The sequence below is a fragment of the Procambarus clarkii genome, chromosome 32 (assembly GCF_040958095.1).
Source record: "Procambarus clarkii isolate CNS0578487 chromosome 32, FALCON_Pclarkii_2.0, whole genome shotgun sequence".
NCBI lineage: Eukaryota > Metazoa > Arthropoda > Malacostraca > Decapoda > Cambaridae > Procambarus > Procambarus clarkii.
This window is the reverse complement of record NC_091181.1, coordinates 32,111,024-32,128,320: the sequence shown is the minus strand read 5'-3', so window position 1 is coordinate 32,128,320 and position 17,297 is coordinate 32,111,024. Positions and strand designations below refer to the sequence as shown.

The following is a 17,297-nucleotide window of genomic DNA, read 5'->3' as shown; positions in this document are numbered from 1 at the left end:
AAGAGAAAATTCTGTTAAGGTGCTCGATGTTGAAGAAGATGTTTATATAGTTTTAGGATAGTTTATAAAGCGCTGAACATGGGAGGTAGCTGTTCTTGAGACGTGATGTGGACCTCACGATGGGTGACGTGACAAGGGATAACGATATAAATTAAAATTATAACTTATTTAAATATTCTCCTAGTAAAGCCTAGGAACGTATTGTTCCTTATAAATTTATCACTTCAAATAATAACCCCAAATGGAATAACCATGGGCCTTTTATGTAGAAGTAAAGCCTTGTACAAAAGAATTAAGAATTGGAAAGTCAATCAAGAACAAAAATTTGTCAAAATAATTACAAGTAACAAAAAATGAGCATAAAAAGTATGTTGGACGCACAACAGAGCAGGCAAAGACGATTCCTAAACAGTTTCTTCAGTTATGTCAAACAAATTTAAGGAGATAACTAGTTTATTAAAAACTGAGACAGGTAAGATTGATAGTGGCACAGAAATTGAGTAGTATTTTAAATGATTGATAGTGGCACAGAAATGAGTAGTATTTTAAATATATATTTCGTTTCCATTTACTAGATTTTTAAGAAAGGAGATAGGTTCTCTTGCGTAGAATTATCGGCCAGTTAGCTTAACATCAATTGTGGTAAAAATGCTTGACTTAATAATTGTAAATGACATTCAGTGACATCTTAAAAAACGTAGATTAATAAAATAATCACAACAGGGTTTTACTAAGGACTCGTCGACGTTGGCAGACAATATACTAATGGATTGGCTCCTCATGTTTAAATTTTGGAGGAGGCAGATTTGTAGGTCGTGTATGATAGTCAGGTGTGTGTGTATTGGGTAACCAGCTCAGCGACCTGCAGAGCGCGGATGTGGGAAACGAGGCATCTGGCGGGTGTGTATAACAGATCTCAATATTTCTTGGTCTGTTCCAATATTATGTCTTCAAACATTTGATCCTGTCTATATCAATCTTTTTAGGTTCTGCAGGCGACTTCCTGATGCGCTCCGCTGAGACAGTTTTCAGCAGTGTGCCGTCACTCAGTTAAGATGAAGCACGACCAAGCTACCTGGCAGGGGGACAGTCTAGCCTCATAACCAGATGAGCTTCCGATAATTTAATACATCAGCAGACGATAGTCACAATAACGTGACTGAAAAAAAAGGTCGTCGTTTCTTCATTTTCTAATGAGTGGTTTGGTCATCTTAGTACATCAGTTTAGTGACGCTGTGAGCGCTCGAGAGGACTGGCTGACTTAGCTACCGATTCGACAGTTGTTGTTTTAGATTCAGCTACTGGGAACAAAAGGTTGCAAGTAGCACGGGCTATGGTGATCCCGTAGGGGACTTAACTGGCACAGGAGCGGGGCTGTAACTGATCAACAATTGAGTCCCGTGTTGCTGAGGTTAGTTATACTGCACCTCTTTCACCTCTTCCTCTAACTTCACGACAGTTTATCATGTGCAACGGAGCTTTACACAGATTCCAAAAAGGGAGAATCAAGATGAAATATATCCACATATTAAAACATTTATTCAAACGTTGACATTCACTAACTCAAGTCAGAAAGTTAAACAAAGATTAGTACAGTTGGTAGCAGGCGCACAGATCAGGTCGTCAGGGTCGAAGGCCTCTCCTTCAGGGCAGAGGAAGGGTGCTGTCTCCGGAGGGTCGCAGTAGAAGTACCCCCAGCAGTTATTGGGGTCGGGAGTCTTGCCCTCCGCCACGCAGTATGTCTCGCAGGGGTCACAGGCGTTGTAGCACAGGGAGGCGTCGTCAGTACACATTCCCGTCTGGAAATCGAAGTATGGGTGCTCGACGGGACACGCTACGTCCAAGGAGGAGCCGTCATCAAGGCAGATTTTATACAAGTTACAGTTCAATGGGTATGGTAATAAACTACCTGAAATTCAGATGAAACATGAGAAGTGGTAAGTTAATATGTTATTCCATTAAATATATATATACACGGTGAATATCTAAAGAACAAAGAGATAGAGAGAGAGAGAACTAAGAGAAGACAACAACGCTGGCGTTACAGAGACTGCTACAACGCTGACCTGGGTCTACACACTGCAGGTGACACGGGTTGCACAGATTTTTGCAATAGTCGGTATTCGGGACGATCTTCTCGCACTCCATCACGCTCGCCGCCGCGTTGAAGAAGTACCTGCAGGAGGAGCACCTGGTTACTCCCAGCCCTGGCGCCTGGATCAAGCGCGGGAGATACAAGCAGAAGACGGGAGGGATTTGTGTATGTGGCTGCCTACGAATCGTTGTCAAAGATGAATAAGGGATAAATATCTCAATATTCGAGTTCCGTCACACAGTGGAGAAGACTGACCCAGTAGGACAGGTGCTGGGGACCAGGGAGGGAACGAGCGTGCCGGAGCCGTCAGGGTCGCTGCAGTAGTAGTAGCGAAGACAGTTGACCGGGTCCTTCACCTTCCCGCCCTCCCTCGCGCCAGAACAGTCCGCCACGCATAGCTCCACCGACGCCTGTGCCTGCTGGGGGGCGGTACACATTACAGTGTTACTGGGGGACGGTACACATTAGTGTTGCTGGGGGCACGGTACACATTACGGTGTTGCTGGGGGCACGGTACACATTACGGTGTTGCTGGAGGCACGGTACACATTACGGTGTTGCTGGGGGCACGGTACACATTACGGTGTTGCTGGGGGCACGGTACACATTACGGTGTTGCTGGGGGCACGGTACACATTACGGTGTTGCTGGGGGCACGGTACACATTACGGTGTTGCTGGGGGCACGGTACACATTACAGTGTTGCTGGGGGCATGGTAGACATTACAGTGTTGCTGGGGGGACGGTAGATTTAGTGTTGCTGGGGGGACGGTAGATTTAGTGTTGCTGGGGGACGGTAGATTTAGTGTTGCTGGGGTTAAGGAAAACATTACAGTGTTGATGAAGGTCCGATAGATATTACAGGGGTACGGTACATTTACAGTGTTGCTGAGGGTGCTGGGGTGTTGCTGTTGAACAAGTGTTCTTGTGTGTAAGGTAGAGGGAGTGTTACTGTGGGCAACACTCCCCCTGTACCTTCTTTCACCAACCTCGAGGTGATCTCGTTAGCTGGAGCCCCTAAGGACAGTTCGCTGTTGTCTTCAATCTCTTTCTGACATTTCCTGCGACGGCGCTGGAACCAATCATATTCGGTTCCAGCGACGGCGCTGGAACGGCGCTGGAACCAATCATATTGGTTCACCTGCGTCACCCGCCTGGGGTGACGCAGGTGGCGGCGGGCCACCAGTTGCCGAGGGTGATTGATTGATTGATGAAGATTAAACCACCCTAAAGGTGGCACGGGCCTTAATAGCCCGTAAGTGGTGGTTCTTTGGAGCCATTACCAGCATCATTAGCTGATACTGGAGATCTGTAGAGGTGCGACTGCACCCTACGGAGAGGTCGTTACCTCTGTGTGCCGAGGGGGAACGCACCAACCTCTTATACCATAGTTCATCCTCATAATTACCCCACCATAGAAAACGTATATCATTTTTTTTAATATACTGTATAACTAAAATATGTTTACGTTGAACTGCATGGATACTGTCGAAACTATTTCTTTTTAAAACAATACATTATGAAACTAGTTTATATCAATATTAATACGAAATACAAATATATACATAGATAATAACAGCAGAAAATACGGAAGTCAATCTCAATTAAACTGTTGACTGTTTCACGGGAGGGTCCCGGAAGTACAGTAGGGTTCGTTCTCGAGTCATAATCTATTTATTTATTTATTTATTTATGCATATACAAGAATGTACATAAGGAATGTGAGGATACAAATATGGTAATTACAGTCTTGTAAAGCCACTAGCACGCGCAGCGTATCGGGCAGGAAACTTCATCGAGAATCCCGAGTTCCAATCTCAGTCGAGACAGAAACAGTTGGGCACATTTCCTATCACCTAATGCGTCTGTTCACCTAGCATTTAAGTAGCTACCCAGGCTCAGCTTGTTGTTGAAGTTGTACCCCCGGCTGGGTCAGTAATTCGACCTTAGGGAAGGGGCCTCGATATAAGCCTAACATGTACGAATACACCCTGGCTGCCTGTCCCCCGACACATTGAATTAATTATTACTGATGTTATAGCAACTCTTGTAAGTAGGATGAGTACGGGATTCTTGTCTGTAAAGTAGCATTAATTTGCTACTAGCGAGCGCTTTGGCCTGGGTTCGTATCCTGGCCGGGGAGGATTGACTGGGAACCAATCCTTAACTGTAGCCTGTGTTTACCCAGTAGTGGATGGCTACCTGGTTGTTAAACCATTTCGGCGGGTCGTATTGTGGAGAACAATTAGGATTATGGACCTGCCCGAAACGTTATGCGTGCTAGTGGCTGTACAAGAATGTAAGAACTCTTGTATATAGAAATAAATTAAAAACAAATCAACAGAATTTTGACATAATAAATGAAATGGTAATTAACCTGAGGTGCTTCGTACCAGAAGGAAGAGAGATGAGACAATGGCCAAGAACAGCATGTTGATGGGGGGATGGGTAGTGTGGTGATGGGTGACTGTGTTGGCGCTTTATAACCCTCCCACCACCGTCACCCAGCTGCCAACCTTCCCACCTGACCCTGACACTCAGGTCTGCTCATCATATATCCTCCCTCCTCCGCCCCATCCCCCCCCCCCCTGGCTACTCCCGCCTGATAAACATCATGGGGGAACACGCCCCCCTGAGGGAGAGGTGGTGGACCCCTTCATGGTCGGTGGCCGGGAGGGAGGGGGATGATGGAGAGGTTCCGGAGTAAGGCTCCATGTGGGGGGAATACTTTTACAGCGGCACTTGGAGACAGACGAGGCCAGGGAGGACGAGATGGACCTGATGTCGACATCTGCGAGGCACTACACATCAAAAAGTCAACACCAGCAATCAACAACCAATTAATGCACAACTATATGCTACCCACTTCAAGACTCTGAACCAATATAGAAGCATCAAGAGGAAAGTGTTGATGTTATGGGCCAATAGGCCTTCTGCAGTTACTTCCATTCTTATGTTTTTATACCCTATTGGTTAGTGTTCTGTCATGTGTAAATGTCAATCATCTCACCCAAAACTTTTGTACCATATCATCTCACCCAAATGCGAGTATAAGTATGGACGTATTTTGCGTGTTTATCAAAAAGCACCGCTCCTGTGCCAGGTAAGTCCACCACGGGCTCACCATAGCCCGTGCTACTAGGAACTTCTTCCGAGTAGCTGAATCTATAACAACAACATGCGTGTTTACAGGTTACAGTTGTGTGTGCAAAGTGAAGTCTTTGAAAATGTAATAAGTTATTACGAAACGCGTTCAGGCGTCGCATCAGACTAGAAATAAAAATGAATTTTGGAGAATTGATTTTTCAATTACCATCGACAGTGAAAAGAAACATAAGAAATATTGAGAAAATTCGTGTTAGAATTATTAATCTTACCTTGCTGGAGCCAGAATACTCAGATTGTAAACTCTGTGATAAACCTTTAATGCATTCACTAGAACACTATATTGATGAATGTGAAACCGTAGAGGACTTTAGACCTCCTGGCCTCTTGTACCACCAACTGTGTAACTATTTTATTGACTCAGGTGTTCTGGACGACATCCTAACAATTTACCCAAAATTTGCTTGTCCATTTTAAAGAATGAAGAACAATTTTTATTTATATTACTTATAAGCTGTATCACTTATGAACCCATCCCTGCCCTTGTGTGACAGTGCACAATAGAAAGTTGTTTTCACATATCCATACATTAAAACATTGATTGTAACCATGATATATATGTACTTCCGCCTACAATTCAGACCTATTGTCTTATGCATGTCCCTCTGTCCTGTGTGACAGTGAATACCAGCATTATCCTCACTTTAATAAGACTATCAAAATCCTCAGATTAGGCAAAATTGTAATTAATTTTGTCAATAAAGATGTTAATAATAATAATAACCTTGCTGGAGGGCCTCAAGGGTGACAAGTACGGCTGGGAAGTCATGACAGACTTCAGAATAGCAACATTCCTGATGGCTCTCCAAGCCAGTTTTACCAAGTTTCCCCTGCTATCTTTGCCTTAGTGACACTAGGGACACCAGTGAAATAGAAAAGACGCAAATTCATTCGTTTTTCTCTCTGGAAATATGCAAATTTCCAAATATAAATATCACTGGGTCACAAAGGCAAAGTTTTCAGCGGAATAATAGCTATTTTCTATAGTTTTTAGGCATAATCAATTAGAAAATATATATTAGCCAGGAACGAAAATTAGGAACATTGTGTAAGTCAAGACTAAACAAAACATTAAGGGTTAGCGACCAAGAGAAAATGAAATGCTATTTTATTTCTGACAATTCATTTATCACTCTCATATCTAGCCGACTGTGCGCCATCAGTACCCGGAACCGTGGGAACAAGAGATGCGAGGTGCGCATGCGTCTTGGCGCCCGCGCATGTATATATACCCACAAAGCGTCGTCCCTGACATCAGAACCTGGGCACCAAACACTAAATATGGTCTCGGCGGGTCCTATAGCGTTCATCCTTGCTCTGGTGGTACGTAAACAAACTCAACGATGTTGTGTAATATGTGCGATATTTTCCGGTCGTGGCATGATGCGACGAGTCTCCAGTAGCCTAGTCAGGCAGGTCTTCTCGCTAGCCGGACAATATCTGGGACGTGAAATAGCTTTAGCTGATAGAAACATGTTCGTCGTGGATGCTAGGTACACACACACATGCCCACAGGGCCACGAACTTTATCTAGGTACACACACACACGTTATACGTCAAAGCGTTATACGAGAAAGAGTACTGGGAAGACGGGACACCACAAGCGTAACTCTCATCCTGTAACTATCTTGAGGTTATCTTGAGATGATTTCGGGGCTTCAGTGTCCCCGCGGCCCGGTCTTCGACCAGGCCTCCACCCCCAGGAAGCAGCCCGTGACAGCTGACTAACACCCAGGTACCTATTTACTGCTAGGTAACAGGGGCATTCAGGGTGAAAGAAACTTTGCCCATTTGTTTCTGCCTCGTGCGGGAATCGAACCCGCGCCACAGAATTACGAGTCCTGCGCGCTATCCACCAGGCTACGAGGCCCCTTAACTACACTTAAGTAATTACACACACACGCACATACACACATATCCTCGCGGCTGAGTGGACAGCGTTCTGGGGGTTGTAGTCCTAAGGGCCCGGGTTCGATCGCCGTCAGAGGAAGAAACAAATGGGCAGATTTTCGCCCACACTGGTGCCCCTATTCACCTAGCAGTAAATATCTGGAAGTTAGACAGCTGCTACGGGCCGCTTTCTGTGGATGTTTGCATGTTTAAGGGGTCACTGAAGATGTTAATCACAAACTTAATAATTAGCAAAATAATTTCAATGTCTAATTAATACTTAGCGAATATTTCATTTGCATTGCGCCTCAGTTATACACAAAAAAAATGATAAACGTACAATGAACTTGTTACCAAAAATGTGATCCATTACAGGTGAGATCCAGCGTGCAGTTCTGTGCCCCAGACTGCACAGGGTTTGAGAGCGGCGACTTTGTGAGGGACCCCACAGACTGTACCAGATACTATGTCTGTGCCGACGTTGGTGACGGTGAGTATGTCTTCCTGCCTGTCTTATGTGTACACCACTGGCCAACTTCAGGCTTCCACCAGTCTGGAATTACTTGATTCTTTTGTCATGAGCCTCCTGTCCTGAGCCTTCTGTCTTGTGTCTCCTGTCCTTGAACCTTGTGTCTCGTGCCCTCATTCTTGAGCCTTCTCTCATGAGTCTCATGTCTTGATCCTCTTGTCTTTAGTCTTCCATCGTGATCCTTGAGCATTTTATTTTGAGCCTTCTGACTGGAGCGTTCTGTCGTGAGTCTCTCATACCAGAGAGTTCCTCTGTTATGATGTCACTTTGACGTGTGACGCGTCAAATTCTTGTAGCCCTGAAAGCTGTCACAGTTTGATTGTGTTTTTTATTGTTTACATGTTTCTCATAATACTGTATCGTCCACAGGGATAATAATACCATCAACGTACCCCGTCGACTGCCCATCTGGTTACTATTTCAACGAAGACCTTACGATTCCTGCCTGTGCCTCCATAGAAAGCGCCCTGTCTGGTTACTGCAGTAACCTATGCAACCCTTGTGTGTACATGTGCGACGCTCCCGGCGAACTCACGCCCAACCCTCTTCACTGCTACTCCTACTACGTGTGTCTCGAAAATGGCGAAGTCCTGGAGCTGGAGTGTCCCGCCAGCGCCCAGTACTTCGACTACCAAAAGGGCGTGTGCAGCACGGACAGCTCCGTCTGCTACGGCTACTGCGACATCTGCCTGCCGCACTGTACCCAGGACAACGAGAGAGTCCCAGACCCGTACGACTGTCACAATTTCTACCAGTGTAGCCCGCCCAGTTTGGCCCTCATCACCTGCACTCAGGGCCACGTCTTCAACAGAGACACAGGCACCTGTGAGACGGATGCTCCTTGCATCGTCGACTGCTAGTTTATGAGTCAAGAGAAAACCTCTATACAGAACATCAAATTAGAATCATTTTTAACAACAGGAACTATGTAAAGGCACTTTCCTCTCTTCATGGCAGATTGAGGAACAAATTAACGTTAAAAGTTAACAAAAAAGTTTTTTTTTACACTATGTAACCCCTTTGTAATTGAATTTATGTTGCAGATTATAATCATATTTTTTACAGCGTGAATAGTGTTAACAAATTCTGCATTTGATAACGAAGCATGAACTATAAAGTTCTGTCTAGTTCTATGTCAGATGTCTAAAAAGATTAAGACTTATAGCTTATAATGTATACTTATTGTGCATCTAACGTCTATCTACGTACTGGCTGGCCTGCTATCATATACGTACAGGCTGGCCTGCTATCACGTACGTAAAGGCTGGCCTGCTATCATGTACGTAAAGGCTGGCCTGCTATCATATGTACACAGGCTGACCTGATATAAAGATATACAGCCTAACCTCATCAATATATACACTCTAATCTGCTATCAGCATGCACAGCAGCTTTGCCAATTATATACATTACTAGAATATGCTAATATCGCCCCTTCTCCAAAGGTCTTAACATACGAAAAAATTTATATAAGTTCCATGATTCTCCCATTCCTTTCCCCCAACCCCGTCCCATCCCAAATCCTAATCCTGTCCCCTTCCCAAGTGCTATATAGTCGTAATGGCTAAATTGGCGATTTCCCCTGATAGTTCAATTCCCAATCCTTCCCCTAGCGATAATCCCTTCTCCTCCTCCTCTTCCTCGTCTTCTCCTAATCTGTATTGAAGGAAGAATTGTGATTAGGAGTCCCTGAAGGTCTTAGCTCAAAGCTACATATATAGCTGCTTCTATTTTGCGAATCTTTTGTTAAAATGTGTGTGTGAAATCAATAAATAAAATATTTGCCTTAAACCCAATGAATATTTTTATTTCCCAACATATGAGTGTGGTATTTTTTTTTTTTTTTTTTTTTTTTTTTTTTTTTTTTTTTTTTGAGATATATACAAGAGTTGTTACATTCTTGTACAGCCACTAGTACGCGTAGCGTTTCGGGCAGGTCCCTGGAATACGATCCCCTGCCGCGAAGAATCGTTTTTTCATCCAAGTACACATTTTACTGTTGCGTTAAACAGAGGCTACAGTTAAGGAATTGCGCCCAGTAAATCCTCCCCGGCCAGGATACGAACCCATGACATAGCGCTCGCGGAACGCCAGGCGAGTGTCTTACCACTACACCACGGTAATGAAATCTTACGGAGACATCTTACATGAAATCTCCACGGAGATTTCATGATCCTCGCGGCCTTATGTGTACTTAAACTTACTGGTTATTAATGATTAACTAATCTTCCGGCTTGTGCAGTCAAGTTTATTATGAGTAATGAGGAAAGAGATTTATGAGTAATGAGGCAAGAGATTTATGAGTATGAAAGAGTTTCCGGGTTATGAGTAATGAGGATGGAAGAGTTTCCGGTTTATGAGTAATGAGTACGAAAGAGTTTCCGGTTTATGAGTAATGAGTATGAAAGAGTTTCCGGTTTATGAGTATGAAAGAGTTTCCGGGTTATGAGTAATGAGTATGAAAGAGTTTCCGGTTTATGAGTAAGAAAGAGTTTCCGGGTTATGAGTAATGAGTATGAAAGAGTTTCCGGGTAATGAGTATGAAAGAGTTTCCGGTTTATGAGTAATGAGTATGAAAGAGTTTCCGATTTATGAGTAATGAGTACGAAAGAGTTTCCGGTTTATGAGTAATGAGTACGAAAGAGTTTCCGGTTTATGAGTAATGAGTATGAAAGAGTTTCCGGTTTATGAGTAATGAGTACGAAAGAGTTTCCGGTTTATGAGTAATGAGTACGAAAGAGTTTCCGGTTTATGAGTAATGAGTACGAAAGAGTTTCCGGGTTATGAGTATGAAAGAGTTTCCTGTTTATGAGTAAGAAAGAGTTTCCGGTTTATGAGTAATGAGTATGAAAGAGTTTCCGGTTTATGAGTAATGAGGATGAAAGAGTTTCCGGTTTATGAGTAATGAGTATGAAAGAGTTTCCGGTTTATGAGTAATGAGTATGAAAGAGTTTCCGGTTTATGAGTAATGAGTACGAAAGAGTTTCCGGTTTATGAGTAATGAGTACGAAAGAGTTTCCGGTTTATGAGTAATGAGTACGAAAGAGTTTCCGGTTTATGAGTAATGAGTATGAAAGAGTTTCCGGTTTATGAGTAATGAGGATGAAAGAGTTTCCGGTTTATGAGTAATGAGGATGAAAGAGTTTCCGGTTTATGAGTAATGAGGATGAAAGAGTTTCCGGTTTATGAGTAATGAGGATGAAAGAGTTTCCGGTTTATGAGTAATGAGTATGAAATAGCTTCATCCCCATACAACCAGTCAACAAGTGCAGACAACTGCTAGAACTCTTGCTGCCAATAACGAATGCTATTGTTACAAAAAATATATATAATGGCAATGATCAACATTTTCTTCTCCAGTGTTAAGTAATTTATGCGTGAAATTCCATGACTCGAAATTATGATATAGACGTGTACAGTCTCTTACGAATGTCTGGATTCGTAACACTGGCATGTATTTGGATGTCTGGATTCGTAACACTGGCATGTATTTGGATGTCTGGATTCGTAACACTGGCATGTATTTGGATGTCTGGATTCGTAACACTGGCATGTATTTGGATGTCTGGATTCGTAACACTGGCATGTATTTGGATGTCTGGATTCGTAACACTGGCATGTATTTGGATGTCTGGATTCGTAACACTGGCATGTATTTGGATGTCTGGATTCGTAACACTGGCATGTATTTGGATGTCTGGATTCGTAACACTGGCATGTATTTGGATGTCTGGATTCGTAACACTGGCATGTATTTGGATGTCTGGATTCGTAACACTGGCATGTATTTGGATGAATGGATTCGTAACACTGGCATGTATTTACATACATGGATTCGTAACACTGGCATGTATTTGGATGTATGGATTCGTAACACTGGCATGTATTTGGATGTCTGGATTCGTAACACTGGCATGTATTTGGATGTCTGGATTCGTAACACTGGCATGTATTTGGATGTCTGGATTCGTAACACTGGCATGTATTTGGATGTCTGGATTCGTAACACTGGCATGTATTTGGATGTCTGGATTCGTAACACTGGCATGTATTTGGATGTCTGGATTCGTAACACTGGCATGTATTTGGATGTCTGGATTCGTAACACTGGCATGTATTTGGATGTCTGGATTCGTAACACTGGCATGTATTTGGATGAATGGATTCGTAACACTGGCATGTATTTACATACATGGATTCGTAACACTGGCATGTATTTGGATGTATGGATTCGTAACACTGGCATGTATTTGGATGTCTGGATTCGTAACACTGGCATGTATTTGGATGTCTGGATTCGTAACACTGGCATGTATTTGGATGTATGGATTCGTAACACTGGCATGTATTTGGATGTATGGATTCGTAGCAGTGGCATGTATTTGGATATCTGGATTCGTAACACTGGCATGTATTTGGATGCATGGATTCGTAACACTGGCATGTATTTGGATGTCTGGATTCGTAATACTGGCATGTATTTGGATACATGGATTCGTAACACTGGCATGTATTTGGATACATGGATTCGTAACACTGGCATGTATTTGGATACATGGATTCGTAACACTGGCATGTATTTGGATACATGGATTCGTAACACTGGCATGTATCAATTCGTAACACGGATTCGTAACACTGGTGATTGGGTGTCCATGAATCGTTATGAATTCCCTGTTTACATTCCATGGAATATGCAGTAAATATGCTGGTTATAAATATATTGGATTATAAATATGTATTTTAATTCAATTTATGCAGTAAACACTATGTTCTACAATACGTCAAAACTATGTATTGCTACGTAGCTTACGTAGCAATACCTTGAACAATTGAGACCTACAAGGAGAGGTTTAAGGTATTAAATATGCTAGAAGACAAAAGTAAAATGAGGCGATATGATCACTACGTACAAAATAGTAACGGGAATCAACAAAATTAATAAGAAAGAATTTCTAAGGCCTGGAACTTCAAGAACAAGAGGTCATAGATTTAAACTAACTAAACAAAGCTGCCGATAAAAATATATGAAAATTCCTTTTCTCAAACAAAGTGGTAGACGGTTGGAACAAGTTAAATGAGAAGGTGGTGAAGGCAAAAACCGTCAATACAGTAGTTTCAAAGCGTTATAAGACAAAGAGTACTGGGAAGACGGGACACCACGAGCGTAGCTCTCATCCTGTAACTACACTTAGGTAATTACTAGATTTGGTTTATAAAATCCATTTAAAAAACGAAATGGGAATTTGGCCAATAATAAATTACAAATATGCAGCTATAATAAGCCTATCACACATTTTAAAGACAGTCGTTTTTCTTTTTAATTGTAAAACCTATAAGTGAGTACTTCTGTACGTGATGCACATATATATATATATATATATATATATATATATATATATATATATATATATATATATATATATATATATATATATATATATATATATATATATATATATTAGTATATTTTGGTAGCAGTCTTTCCTGTAGACATATTTTATTAAATATGACCGAAAAAGTAAGATTAATAATTCTAACACGAATTTTCTCAATCTTTCGTACATTATGCTTCACTGTTGGAGGTAAATCACTTCTTTTGGAGAAGTGATTTTTGATTTACCTCCAACAGTGAAGCATAATGTACGAAAGATTGAGAAAATTCGTGTTAGAATTATTAATCTTACTTTTTCGGTCATATTTAATAAAATATATATATATATATATATATATATATATATATATATATATATATATATATATATATATATATATATATATATATATATATATATATATATATATATATATATATATATATATATAACTGAGAAAATCAACTGGAGCAATGAGGTATAACTTATGTCGTGGTACAAGGGTTAGGGGCGCTACTGGCAGTACCCTGATCGCTGCGGGTTCGAGTCACCTCGTTGCGCTAAGTGATTTTTACATTGATTTTCCCGTTAATGTGATTTCCTTCGTGTAACTATGAGCTGTTGTGTCTTGCTTCTGCCTAAGATGTGGCCGGTGAGGTTCACGGAATTATCTTGCTTCTCTTGCTTCTCTTGCTTCTCTTGCTTCTCTTGCTTCTTGCTGTCGTGAAGCAGTATTGCAGGATTATCATTACTCTTTGTATTAGTCTTCATAAGTCATTGATGCTTCTTACTGAAACCACAATATACAATCCACGACCAGGAAGGCCTGGTCGAAGACCGGGCCGCGGGGACACTAAAAAAAAAAAGCCCCGAAATCATCTCAAGATAACCTCAAGATAACCTGTTCTCAAGAAGCCTTTAACTCTCCACACTGGGAATTAATATTTTCGAAACATCTGTTTCCTGAAGAATTTTTGTTATCAGAAATATGAAGAAATAATTGTTTGTCGGGGATTATATTTTTTTACCAAATGGAGGAAAAATAGTTCTGGGAAACATATCTCAAGTGATGGTGTGTGTCTTATGAGCAGAATATTAATGAAGAGAAAGATAGTGAAGCGTGTTCTAAGAGGAGTTCCCAACAAGGAGGAAAATATTATGGGAAAAATGTTGAGAGTGTCGGTGAAGGTGAAGGTCCCTGTGGGAGAGTGCCAGGCTGATGCTGGTCCACTATCTGGGCCCTGCTGCCACCTCAACCACCACCACAACCACCACAACCACCACCACAACCACCACAACCACCTCAACCACCACCACAACCACCACCACAACCACCTCAACCACCACCACAACCACCACAACCACCACCACAACCACCACAACCACCACAACCACCACCACAACCACCTCAACCACCTCAACCCTCTCAATCTCCACGGGAGACACCTCCCGTCACGCAGGGTGCAGTCGCACCTCCACAGATCTCCAGTATCATCTATTGATACAGGTAATGGCTCAAAAGGGCCACCACTTACGGGCTATTCATGCCCGTGCCACCTCTTGGGTGGCTTAATCTTTATCAATCAATCATCTCAATCTGCCTCATCCACTTATACCCCCTTAACCTCCTCATCAATTTTACCTGTCAATAACATCACTCCATCAGAAGCCTGGCAAATGTGTTTTAATATCGACAAATGCCCTAACAAGTTATCTATAACAATCCACGTCACAACTTCCAAATTAACAACATTACCTTACGACAAATTGATGGAGAAAAGGTCGTTGGAGTCAGGATCCATCATTCACTGAAAGTTTCACAACAAGTGGCAGCGGCAGTGAAAAATAAACCCTAACCAAACCGTATGAATAATCAATCGGACCTCTGACTTTAAGGAAACAAGGTAACCATTCAATTGTCTATATCTATGGTGTGCCTTCACCTTGATTATTGCATCCAGGAGAAGGAGACCTCATCTTCAATGGAGAAAGTTCAACACCGTGCAACAAAAATAATTCCAGAAATATTCAGCTGTCATACCAGGAAGGGCTGATTACCCCTGGGCTAACAACACTGTAAGCAAGGCAGAAGAGAGCGGATCTCATCGAAATATTCAACGCAATTTGCAACTCCGAAAAAGTGCAGTGAGTCAGTATAAGGCTAAAAAACAAGGTTCGTGAATCCGATTTCAGATATTTCAGATATTTTGAAAACTGCACGGGGGGGGGGGGGTTGTGTAAAATTTGATCCATCGCCTTTTCACTAGTTGGCATATTATCGGTATAAAAAGTCGTAATTTCAAACTGCATATATGTGCAGAGAACCAGAATTTAGCTCCAAAATATAGGTCAGGAGTCAGATTTGGGATGTTTGGGATATTTTGAAAACTGCAGGGGGGTTGGGCAAAATATGACCCATCGCCGATTTCAGTAATTGGCATACTTTCGGTATAAAAAGTCGTAATTTGAAAATAAAAATAAGTGCAGAGACTCAGAATTCAGCTCAAAAATCACGCTCAGGGGTCAAATTTCGGACATTTCAGATATTTTGAAAACTGCAGGGGGATTTGGGCAAAATATGACCCATTGCTGTTTTCAGTAATTGGCATATTTTCGGTATAAAAAGTCGTAATTTGAAAATGAAAATAGGTGCAGAGAATTAGAATTCGGCTCAAAAATCACGCTCAGGAGTCAAATTTCCGACATTTCAGATATTTTGAAAATTGCAGGGGGGTTTGGGCAAAAAATGACAAATCACCGTTTTTAGTAATTGGCATATTATCAGTATAAAAAGTCGTAATATTGAAAATGAAAATAGGTGCAGAGAGTCAGAATTCGGCTAAAAAATGGCGCTCAGGAGTCAAATTTCCGACATTTCAGATGTTTTGAAAACTGTAGGGTGGTTTGGGCAAAATATGACCCACTGCCGTTTTCGGTAATTGGCATATTTTCGGTATAAAAAGTCGTAATTTCAAACTGCAAATATGTGCAGAGAGTCAGAATTTGGCTTCGACATATGGCTATGGGAGTCTACTATTACTTTTATCACATTACAATTATTACGTACTTTATACTTTATACTTTATTTATTTGTTTAGACATTACGACTTTAAAGCACTTGGAAAGGGGTCAGGATAAGGATTTGGTTTGGGAAGGGGGGAAGGAATAGTGACCAGCCACTTACAAAATACATAAGCGCAATACAGCATCACCGTTGTTCACTCAGTGTAACACAGAATAAACATAAAACAATACATTTTCACTACATCCAGCTCAACTAGTGCTTAAAATGGGATTTCTGTTCCCGAGACTACGAATGATTTCAGTCGTTGACGGATAACACAGTTGACCCTGCTAGATATTATGTTTTCTGTAAAACATATTATGAAACCCTTTTTCTGTTTGGTAATATTTTGCGGGTAAACTCTTGATAACCTGTAAATACTGAGTCGCCGCTCACTATCACAATGGCAGATTACGTTTTTTTTGTATTTGTAAACTTGCTTAATCTTCTTGCTTACTCATTTGGACTCAGACTTACTTTAGAAGGTAGTCTAAAATAAATTGTAATTGTACTCACCTAATTGTGCTTGCGGGGGTTGAGCTTTGTCTCTTTGGTCCCGCCTCTCAACTGTCAATCAACTGGTGTACAGATTCCTCAGCCTACTGGGCTCTGTCATATCTACATTTGAAAATGTGTATGGAGTCAATCTTCATACACAGTATTTAATGCTAGGTGAACGGAGGGATTAGGTGAAACGAAACGTGCCCAACCATTTCTGTTCGCCCTGGAATCGAACCCGGGATCCCCGATTGCGAGTCGGAATGTCAAGACTTCGTTCAGCATTAAGATGATGCATAATTACTGAAAAGGGAAGGGAATTATCAGGCGAAAGCTCAAGGCATTACGACTATATAGCACTTGGAAGGGATCAGGATAAGGATTTGGGATGGGACGGGGGGGGGGGGAATGGTACCCAACGACTTGGACGGTCGGGAATTGAACGCTGACCTGCATGAAGCAAGACCGCCGCTCTACCGTCCAGTCCAAGTATTTGGACATAATTACTGATGAAATCACTAAACAATTAATATATAAACAGTTAGCAATCCCACTTCATTTCAAGATATTTTGAAAACTCCGAGATAAATCCTAGCACATAACTCACCACTGACGACGCAGATAAGATTTGCCAACATCACAACTGATAAGTTAATCACGGTGGTGGGCCGTTATCATGGT

General features: G+C 41.7%; 3 protein-coding genes across 4 annotated transcripts; 1 reads left to right on the top strand and 2 right to left on the bottom strand.

Moving 5' to 3' along the window:
• Positions 1-1,520: 1,520 nt before the first annotated feature.
• On the bottom strand, positions 1,521-4,641 carry LOC123759368 (peritrophin-48-like). 2 transcript variants are annotated; one of them, XM_045744322.2, is made up of 4 exons: positions 4,489-4,641; positions 2,351-2,511; positions 2,067-2,176; positions 1,521-1,909 (listed from the first exon to the last, which is right to left on the bottom strand). In XM_045744322.2, the coding sequence occupies exons 1-4, from the start codon at positions 4,525-4,527 to the stop codon at positions 1,569-1,571; spliced, it is 651 nt and encodes a 216-aa protein (XP_045600278.1). In that variant the 5' UTR covers positions 4,528-4,641; the 3' UTR covers positions 1,521-1,568. The 2 variants fall into 2 exon arrangements, with proteins under 2 accessions (XP_045600278.1, XP_045600277.1); XM_045744321.2 differs by having other exon boundaries at positions 2,351-2,514; positions 4,489-4,640.
• Positions 4,642-6,427: 1,786 nt separating this feature from the next.
• LOC123759367 (uncharacterized) lies at positions 6,428-9,475 on the top strand. The gene is made up of 3 exons (XM_045744320.2): positions 6,428-6,583; positions 7,526-7,640; positions 8,049-9,475. The coding sequence occupies exons 1-3, from the start codon at positions 6,461-6,463 to the stop codon at positions 8,537-8,539; spliced, it is 729 nt and encodes a 242-aa protein (XP_045600276.1). The 5' UTR covers positions 6,428-6,460; the 3' UTR covers positions 8,540-9,475.
• Positions 9,476-11,102: 1,627 nt separating this feature from the next.
• On the bottom strand, positions 11,103-12,269 carry LOC123759517 (balbiani ring protein 3-like). Its single transcript, XM_045744628.1, has one exon. The coding sequence runs from the start codon at positions 12,267-12,269 to the stop codon at positions 11,103-11,105; it is 1,167 nt and encodes a 388-aa protein (XP_045600584.1).
• Positions 12,270-17,297: the final 5,028 nt, after the last annotated feature.

Bases quoted from the DNA above. Each gene is read 5' to 3' on its own strand.
- LOC123759368 (XM_045744321.2), bottom strand. From the start codon at position 4,527: ATGCTGTTCTTGGCCATTGTCTCATCTCTCTTCCTTCTG. The intron at 2,515-4,488 runs GTACGAAGCACC...ACCGCCCCCCAG, and splicing joins TCTCATCTCTCTTCCTTCTG to CAGGCACAGGCGTCGGTGGA. The intron at 2,177-2,350 runs GTCAGTCTTCTC...CTCCTCCTGCAG, and splicing joins CCCAGCACCTGTCCTACTGG to GTACTTCTTCAACGCGGCGG.
- LOC123759517 (XM_045744628.1), bottom strand. From the start codon at position 12,269: ATGTATCCAAATACATGCCAGTGTTACGAATCCATGTATCCAAATACA.
- LOC123759367 (XM_045744320.2), top strand. From the start codon at position 6,461: ATGCGTCTTGGCGCCCGCGCATGTATATATACCCACAAAGCGTCGTCC. The intron at 6,584-7,525 runs GTACGTAAACAA...GATCCATTACAG, and splicing joins CGTTCATCCTTGCTCTGGTG to GTGAGATCCAGCGTGCAGTT. The intron at 7,641-8,048 runs GTGAGTATGTCT...TATCGTCCACAG, and splicing joins CTGTGCCGACGTTGGTGACG to GGATAATAATACCATCAACG.